This window comes from Miniopterus schreibersii, assembly GCF_964146895.1.
Source record: "Miniopterus schreibersii genome assembly, chromosome: 10".
NCBI classification, from domain to species: domain Eukaryota; kingdom Metazoa; phylum Chordata; class Mammalia; order Chiroptera; family Miniopteridae; genus Miniopterus; species Miniopterus schreibersii.
The window spans coordinates 50,311,956-50,321,820 of NC_138110.1; the positions used below are offsets into that span (position 1 = coordinate 50,311,956).

Below are 9,865 nucleotides of genomic sequence, written 5' to 3' on the forward strand. Positions count from 1 at the left end.
GTGACAGCTAAGTTTGTGATGACAGGTGCTATTTTTAGCTTTGATTGGTATAATGCCACATGCCTCAAGGACCAGTATACACACACAGTCTCTGTGTGCCCCATAGTGGGGGTGGAGGAAGGCATAACTAATGAGTTACATGCTCAGGCCTTGGAATGGAGTCTTGCTCTCTAACTTGGTAAAGGCATACCATTGTGGCTTCCCCTGTGGTAAAACAGGAACAGTGAATTCTGCAGTAGTATTCCCTTTAAAGTCATGCCAGCAAAGCAGCAAGTCCATTCTGTGGTGCTACCTGTGCTGGCCACTCCTCGTGGTCTGTTCCAGTGAAACAATTTGACTTGAGGCCAGTGGTATCTTGCATTTTGGTCTTTTGGATTTAAAGGCATAATTGCACCAGGCCAGCATGGCTCAGCGGCTGAGCGTCGACCCAGGATCCAGGCGATTGCAGTTCCATTCCGGGTCAGGGCACATGCCCGGGGTTGCGGGCTCGACCCCCAGTTGGGGGCCTGCGGGAGACGGCCCACCAATGACTCTCATCATTGATCTTTCTGTCTCTCTCTCCCCCTCTCCCTTCCTCTTTCTAAAATCATTTATATATATATATATAATGTATTTTAAAAATATATCTTTATTGATTTCAGAGAGAGAAGGGATAGGGAGAGACAGAAACATCAGTGATGAGAGTGTCGTCATTGATTGGATGCCTCTTTCCAATTGTCCATTGTTGATTTCCTCTCCTGTGAGAGACACCTGCTTCTACGGTACCATATGAATTTGAAGGGTTCTGTGCTAAGTCCAGAATTGCTCTAGTATTTGCATGTGAGAGTGTGAACTACCTTCAGACCAGTAGCCTTTAAGGCCCGGGAGACCTGGTTTAAACCCCTATGCTGCCCCAGCTGGCTGTTATACTGGATTATTGCCTTTGGCCTCTGAGCCTCAGTTCCCTTACTGCACTTGAAAAGAGGGAATTAGATTTTGTCATTCTCAAATGCTCTCCCAACACCTCAAGGACCTGCCTGGATCTTACTTTCAAATAGCATTTCTCTAAGTTTATTTCTGATCATTGATCTCTTTTCCTCCCTTTCCTAAGTGACTTAGTTCTGCTCTTATACCTGAAAGTGGGCTGGGGTAGGGGAAGGAATTAGGATATGAGAGGCAAAGGTGTCACTGAGAGCTGCAGAATTTTTTGGCACTTTGATGTATGACACAGGTGACGTAACATTAGCGGTAATGGGTAAGGGACTACAAACCTTAAGACGAAGCTGTCAGGTACTTCCTGTGCTAGGACCTCTGAGGTCCCAGGAGAGACCATTTATTTCTTTCTGGGCTGGCTTCTTATTTCCTTCACAAGCTGCTTTTATATGTAGCTAAGGGTTAAAAGCCATGGGTTCGAAACAGAAAGTGGGCTTTGGGTTTGAATCCTAGCTATACTATGCATAGCCAGCAGGTCTCTCTATCCCGTACCTGCTGCACATCCTAATGCCTGACGTCTGTTTCCTCACCTGTACTACCTGTAGACTAGGGACAGTAATCCTGGGAAGGATTGAGTCAGTGCTAGCTGCTTCTAATATGAGCACACATGCGCCCTGCTTCCCCTTTCAGGTGGCCACGAAACGAGCACAGGCCTGGTGCTACAGCAAAAATAACATTCCCTACTTTGAGACCAGTGCCAAGGAGGCCATCAATGTGGAGCAGGCATTCCAGACGATTGCACGGAATGCACTTAAACAGGTGGGTCTCTGGCAGCTGTCTAGCTCCCTGTGGTGATTGACCATTGACCCAGCCCCTGCCTGGCTTCCTTATTCTTAATCTTCTTTCCTAGCTGTCTCTCTTTTTCGTGTAGCCAGAAAAAACTGTATGTTTATCTGGAAAGGTAATGGCACATTCTGCTAAAGCGTCTAGAAATTCCACTTGTTTGTGAATAATCTGGATGATGCGTTGGCAGTGAAGACCGGCTGAGGCTACTCTTGTTTGACTGGACATGTTCTTGCTGTCTTTGCCTGCTGAGGAGATTAGGCCACTAGGAGGTCCCTGGTGGGGTTATTCCTTCTGTTTTATAGAGGGGATAACTTGAATTCAAATCCCAGCTCTGCTGCTATCATTAGATAGTTTATCATACATGAGCTTCCATCCCCTCATCTGGAAAACGAGAATACCAGCTTTGCACAGTGGTTGTACAGATTAAATGAGATGGACTTACTTTTGTCATCAGAAAGGTTAACCAGAAGCTCTAGGAATTGTATTCCTTAAATAAAATTTACCTGCATTTTCTTTCTTACGTTGTTCACTCACCTGTTCACAGACAAAATGGTACTTGTTGGCATGTGGGAGTTGAAGGCTTTTTTGATTTAGCAGCTCCATTAGGGCCAATGAGTTAAGGCAAGTCATGAAGCATTGTCAGTCATGTGTGGTAGTCACACACAAGGATTGCGGGGGTGTCAGAGGTGAGTTACACATCAGGGATGCAGAGAACATTTGAGGAAGCGCCTTGTAGTTATAAAGGGCCAAGTGGGTTCTGCTTGCTCCCGGAATCAGTGTATAGATGGTAATGGTTCTCAGTAGGATAGGGCATCTGGACCTGTGGGCAGGGAGATAATTTGGAATGAGTTATTCCAAGGACTGGGGGCTGCACTGAGTGTTCCATAATAAAAAGGGACAGCCCTACGCAATGACGAATTGGTCTACCCAAAATGCCAGTAGACCCCTACTGAGAAACACTGATACACTGAGAAGGAACTCACAGAATGCAGATTTAAGGCCTTTTTGTCTCCCTTTCCCCCCCTGCCTTTAACCTACCCTCACACCTAGATTAATAACCTAGTGTTTTTCCTAATTGCATGCAAAACTATAAATATGTGTGGGGAGTTGTTTTCCACCAGTTCCCTGTTGACTACCATCACTGTTGGAGTTTTTCTCTTTGAATATTGCTGTCTCTATAGCTTTATTATAATGCTTGCATTTCTACAAGCTGTCCTCTCAGGAGTGAGATTATTAAATTGAAAGGTATGTATTTTTAAGAGATGATACCAGATTGCTTTCCGCAAGGGCAGTAATATTTTAGTTGCCACCAGCAGTGCATGTTTTCTTTCTCTTTCCTGCTTTTCAGCAAATGGTAGTTATCATCTGTAAGTCTGCTGACACTCTGCCAATCTTTGGGTTTTCTCTGTTGCAGATAGCCAGTACATAGGCACTTGGCCTGGGCACCTGTCTGTTCTCATGAGCTCTTCGTGAGCTGAAATTAACTTCACCTATATTGCAAGTGATTTTTCCAACTCTGCTATCTTTATATAATATATATATATATCTCCTTTGGCCATAGAAAAAAGTAATTTTTTAGTTGGGTATGTCATTTTAAATTTCTGGGTTTCCTATGTCTAGGTCACATGTTGTCTAATTCAGCTGGAATTTATTTTGGCTTATGGCAGGAAATAGGGACTCTCCTTTTTTTTTTTTTTTTTCTCAGAGAGATAGCCAGTTATTTCAAATATTAGTAGCTAGTTGTTAAATAAACTATTTTTCCCACCAGGTTGAAACATTACCTTTGTTATAATAAACGGTCATGTATATTTGGATCTATTTCCAGTCTTCTAAGTCTGTTCTAGTGACTTATGTGTTCCTTGTTTGGACCATCTTGATTTGACTTCCTTATAGTATGATCTATCTGACCAACTCTCCCCTTACTAGTCCTATTTATATTTTTTACTACTGGCTCTTTTGGTGCATTTTCCATTTAGACTAAGACTAAGAATATTATTTTAGTTCCACCTTTTTCTTTCCTCACCCTCCCCAAAAAGGAAACCTTATTGAGATTCTGATTGGGATTGCATTATAGCTGTTGTATTAGTATCATCTGGGAGCCATAACAAAATACAGACTGGGTGGCTTAAACAACAAAATATTATTTGCACTCAGTTTTGGAGGCTAGCAAATTCTTTTTCTCTTCATCTTTTGCAGAGTGCCACCATCTCCCTGTGTTCTCACTTGGTTTTTCCTCTCTGTGAACATGCACAGATTGGGGATAGTAGGGAAAGACTGAGAAAACACTGAGAGACAGAGAGAACTCCGGCGTCTTTTATAAGGATACACTAATCTTGTCAGATCAGGGCCCCACTCTTATGATTTCATTTTAACCTTAATTACTTTCTTAATCCAGATACAATCACACTGTGTGTTAGAACTTCAGCATATTCATTTTGGAGGAAGACAAACATTAAGTCCATAACAGCTATTATTTTAGGTTGGAAAACTGGCAGTTCCTTAAAAAGTTAAACATAAGAGCAACCGTATGACCCAACAATTCCACTACTAAGTATATACCCAAGAGAAATGAAAACAGGTTTACACAAAAACTTGTACACAGGTGTTCATAACAGCATTATTCATAATAGCGAAAAATTGGAAGTGGCCCAAACAAATGTTGATCAAAGGAAATGGCCAAAATAGGCAAATCTATTAAGACAGAAAGTAGATAGGTGGTTAGCAAGGGTTGAGAGTGTCAGATGGAGATAGAAAGCTAATTTTTAAAAATATTATTACTAGTCCGGTCGACATGGCTCAGTGGTTGAACATCAACCTATAAACCAGGAGGTCACAGTTTAATTCCCAGGCAGGGCACATGCCCGGGTCAATCCCCAGTGGGGTTGTGCAGGAGGCAGCCAATCAGTAACTTTCTCTCTTATCGTTGATGTTTCTATCTTTCTCTCCCTCTCTCTTCCTCTCTCTGAATTCAATAAAAACATATTTAAATATATATATTATATACACATGTTATTACTAAGAGTTTTTTGTTGTTTTTTATAGCTATTTGTGAGTGGAATAATTTTTCTGAGAAAAAACTTTTAATGAATAGAAACATTCCCTTCTTCAATCTCCAAATCCTAGAACAGTTCCTGGTACTCAGTGCTTAAATGACAAATTGTTTTCCTACACCAGGAAGTAGAAACCTGCTCCTCATTGGAAAATGTTAATTTAGCAAAAGTCCCACTAAACTGATACAGTCCCTCTCTTTTGATCCCTTACCACAGATGGTGATAAAATTCATCCACAGCTGGTTTTTAAACATGCAGCACTTGGAAACAAAACTCTCCTAAACCTTTGGGGGGAAAAGAAAATAGACCCTAATTCCATAAAAATAAGTGGCAAATAGGGAACTGGAGGAATGTTTTAGGACTGAGAGGCAGCTAGCACTCAGCTTCAGCTCCCAGTTGCCTTGTGAAAATGCTGTCCAAGAGTTGCCAAAAATCCAGGCCATGTAGCCTGATTTCTTTTTGTGTTGGTAACTCTTGAGGACCATACTGAAAGCATCTGTGAGCTGGCTGTGGTCTCCAAGCCACCAGATTGCCATCTAATGCAAAGCATGAGTCAGCTTCTGTCCTGACTTCTCAATGTCAATTGCTGCTCTTCCTGTTGAATTTCTCTCTTCATATTGTTCTGGAATTATCACAAAACTTTTGTTCTTCTTGCTCAGCCTTTGAGGGTTGAATGCCTTCTGCCACAGCCCTCCCTTCACTGCTAGGTCTGTCCCCACTTCCCACTATGCCTAGGTGGAAGTTTGCCACAGGAATTTCCTGGTGCCCTGAGTAACAAACCTTTCTGTCTCTCTCCTTGCCCAGGAAACAGAGGTGGAGCTGTACAATGAATTTCCTGAACCCATCAAACTGGACAAGAACGACCGGGCCAAAGCCTCGGCGGAAAGCTGCAGTTGCTGAATGGGCAGTGAGAGCAGAGCACAGAGCCCTTCACAAACCAAGAACACACTTAGGCCTTCCAACACAAACCCCCCTCTCCTCTTTCAAACAAAACATAAAGTAATCTCTCATATCCAGCTGCCAAAAGAAACCCCACCAAACACACCCCTCCATACAACACACACACACACAGATCTGACACAAGCAGACAGACTCCAGCAGCCCAGGCCTGTGGTGGCTGCATCAGGGTCTGCCCACCCACTGCATCAGCCCTCATGTGGCAACAGGATGGGCCAGCTGTAGAAATTGTTCTGGTGTAGAGTCAACATCAGAAGCTTATTATTTTTGTCCACCAGGGAGAGAGGACTGTTTACAGTTAATCTGTGTCTAATTAGTTATCTGATTTTTTTAACGGTCTTGTGATCTTTTTACCCCATCCCCACCCCCCTCTTGTGAAGGCTATCACTTGGGAAGGCTGGTGCCCCATGCTTCATTACAGGCTCACACCCAGTCTGATCAGGCTGAGTTTTGTATGTATCTGTTAATGCTTGTTACTTTTAACTAATCAGATCTTTTTACAGTATCCATTTATTATGTAATGCTTCTTAGAAAAGAATCTTATAGTACATGTTAATATATGCAACCAATTAAAAATGTATAAATTAGTGTAAGAAATTCTTGGATTATGTGTTTAAGTCCTGTAATGCAGGCGTGTAAGATGGAGGGTTGAACCCTGTCTGGATTGCATAGTGTTAGCAACTCAGAATTCAGAAATCCAGCTAGAGGCAGTATTCTGTACAGTTGGCACAAGAATTATGTATGCCTTTTATCAAAGACTTAAGAGCCAAAAAGCTTTTCATCTCTCCAGGGGGGAAACTGTCTAGTTCCCTTCTGTATCTAAATTTCCCAAAAGGTTAATTTGCATAATACAGTGGCGTGTGCAGTGGATAAATGACTGTTGTTAAAATTCTCATTTATTCTCCCCCCCGCCCCCCCCCCCCCCCCCGCTCCACACTTTGAAACTTCCCATTAGATCAGCAACTTATAAGAGGAAAAGGAAAATCCTAACAGATCTGTCCTAGTGATTTTACCTTTGTTCTAGAAGGCACTCCTTTCAGGGTTGTGGTATCCTTAGGCTAGCAAACCTTTTTCTCCTTTTACCCACCGACTCCCCAGTATTGCCCATTATTACCTAACCTGTTTCTTTGGTATGGAACCGTGGCAGTTTTGCGCCCTCCCTAGGATCTGCCCCTGCATTGTAGCTTGCTTAACGAAGCACTTCCTTTTTTCTCAAAGGTCTGCATTCTAGGGTGTGGGCCGAGTTCTTCTGTAAAGAGATGAACGTGATGCCAATAAAATGTAACAAGAGCAAAGATCATCTGCCTTTGCCCTGTCTTTTTTCCTTCTTCCAGACCGTTGGCTTAGTAGACACCATGTTAGCTAGTCATAACCAGTGCTTTATTAAGCAAAGGAGCCCTCCATAACTGGGCACGTGGTGCTTTGAGGCAGAAAGGCCTTCTAATACCTGGTCCTGCAGTACCTGTCCCTAGTTTGTTTTTGTTTTTTCTTTTGAATCATAGTATTGGGGGTAGGGGTGGGGACCGTAAATGGAGAACATACTGTCCCTTTAGAGGAGCAACCTCAAACTACTGGTGACCTATGGACCATGCACAGCCTGTGAGTGTAACTTAGTCTATGTGTTGTGTTTTGTCTTTTTAATTGGTGTAGTTGCTGGTACTTAGATGTTACATAGTTCTGGATTTCTGATTTTTCGTAGGAAAGGAAGATCTGGCAGCAGGCACCCTGTATTCCAACATATATAAGCCACCAACTGCAACTGAATAGATGCCTAGAACCAGTTTAGAAAATAGTAGCATTTCAGTCAGTGGATGGGTGTAGGTTTTGCGGAAGTGGCTTGTTGACATAGCTCTTGGATTCTAGTTTGCTACACTTCCACTTCTCAGGTTCTTCAGTTGATTTCTTTCCTTGTACCTGTTCTTGGCTCATACTTCATGCATTAAAAATAGCATTCTTAGAAGCTCATGACTACAATTCCACCATGGCTAGGGGTGCATGGCTTACATCTTCTCTGGTCCCACCCCCTGAACAGGGCCTAATTGGTGTTCTGTTTGGCTTCTAGAGAAGCAGAGTCCTCTCCAACTTGGGGCCCAGTGACTGGGCCATAGTTTATGGACCCTGTGTGATGCTCATCTCTACAAACCAGGCCACTATTCCTCTGATCTGTTCCTCTGGTCCTAACCTTGAACGTGGCATGGAAATGGAACTTGGCTTCTGATCTTGACCATCATCCTAAAACTGATGGTCACCCTAACATTAACCTGCTTTATCTTGAAATAAGCTTGAATGTAACCTTGTAAGTGGCCCTGATCCCAGTAATAGCTCACCCTAACTTTAATCTTGGTACTGATGGTCATCCTATAAACATGGTTCCCTTGAAATGACATTAAAATGGACCCTAATCATAATCCTGACTTTGAAGTTAACACTGAACTCTATTTTGACAACCTTACTCTCCAACCTGGGACTAGTGAGTCTAATATCCCATCAGCCTAGTGTCTGGCTGACCTTGATTTTATCGTGTATACCTAAATTGTACACTTACACACTATGTTCATCTAAATTTGGTTTATCTACAGTGAGAAGCAATGGCTGAGACTAAAGTCGGCACTAATATAGTATCTTTTTCCATATTCCTATTTAGATTCACCATAAACATGCTTTTGAGAGAAACGAGTCCATCTGCTTCACCAAGCAGTAAGGATTCTTCTCAATAATACTTCTTAGGTTCATTTGAATTTAAGATGAATGTGTTCATCTCAGTTTGCTCTAACGATAAGTTACTTTCAAGAAGAATGTCTGGGAATGAATTTGTTGTACTAATACAGATTCACTTCAATAGTACTGCTTAGTTTAATCCAAACTCACTGTCTCACAGTATGAATGTGAAATACAGTACTGCTGTGCTTACCTTCATCTCAGTTTACTTCAAGCTATGAGGAGTCCAGGACTGAGTTTGTACTAACAGGAAGACAGGAAGAGTTCTTCTTTTTTCTTTTTTTTTCTTTCTTTTTGCTATTTATATTTAACATTTAAAAATTTAATGATAAAAGGCTTAGACACTACCAATGTTGATTTTTTTTGCATTATCCTTGTTATGGAAATTTGTAATTTAGCTACTCATGAATATTATGCAAGTACATTAAACAGTACAGGGGGTTTTTGAGCTTTTAGAATTCTTGACTAATACAAGCATTACTATAATTATCATTTCAAAGGTTTTTAAAAAATTTATTGGAGTGACACTGGTTAAAAAAAATTAAACAGGTCTCAAATGTACAACTCTATAATATAGTATCTGTATATTGCATCGTTTGTTCACCATCCAAAGTCTAAGTCTCCTGTCATCATTTATCCTTGCTTTACTCTTCTACCTCCTCCCAACCCCCTTTCCTTCTGGAAATCACACTTGTCTGTATTTGTTTTTGTTTTGTTTTTTACTTAATTCCTTCACTTTTTTCATCCAGCCCTTCTACCCCCCGCCCACCTCTGACAGCTGTCAGTCCATACTCTGTATCTATGAGTCTGTTTCTATATTGTTAGTTTAGTTTCATTAGATTCCACACATAAGTGAAATCATATGATATTTGTCTTTCTGACTGGCTTATTTCACTTAGCATAAAAATTTCCCAGGCCATCCATTAATATTGCAATGAACATATATTCTTTTGAATTAGTGTTTTGGGTTTCTTCAGATATATTTCCAGAACTGGAATTGCTGGATCATAAGGTATTTCCATTTTTAATTTTTTGAGGATCTTCCATAATGTTTTCCACACTGACTGCACCAATCTGCATTCCAAACAGTGCACAAGGGTTCCCTTTTCTCCACATCCTCACCAACATTTGTTTGTTGATTTATTAATGATAGCCATTCTGACAGGCGTGAGGTGATACTGTGGTTTTAATTTGCATTTCTCATTAGTGACATTGAGCATCCTTTCATAGGTCTCTTGGTCATCTGTATGTTGTCTTTTTTTTAAAAAACACACAAAACCTTTATTGATTTCAGAGAGAGGAAGGGGGAGAGAGAGAGAGAAAGAGAAAATGAGAGAATCATGAACAGCTCCTTCCTGCACGCCCCCCACTGGGGATTGAGC

General features: G+C 41.4%; 1 protein-coding gene across 2 annotated transcripts in view; it reads left to right on the forward strand.

Moving 5' to 3' along the window:
* The window catches only part of RAB7A (RAB7A, member RAS oncogene family), a 48,529-nt gene extending 41,464 nt beyond the window's left edge, over positions 1-7,065 (forward strand). For both annotated transcript variants that reach the window (XM_081148514.1, XM_081148515.1), the window contains 2 exons: positions 1,603-1,731; positions 5,613-7,065. In XM_081148514.1, the coding sequence (XP_081004640.1) occupies positions 1,603-1,731; positions 5,613-5,708 (225 nt within the window). In that variant the 3' untranslated portion in view covers positions 5,709-7,065. The remainder of the gene's footprint in view (positions 1-1,602; positions 1,732-5,612) is intronic.
* Positions 7,066-9,865: the final 2,800 nt, after the last annotated feature.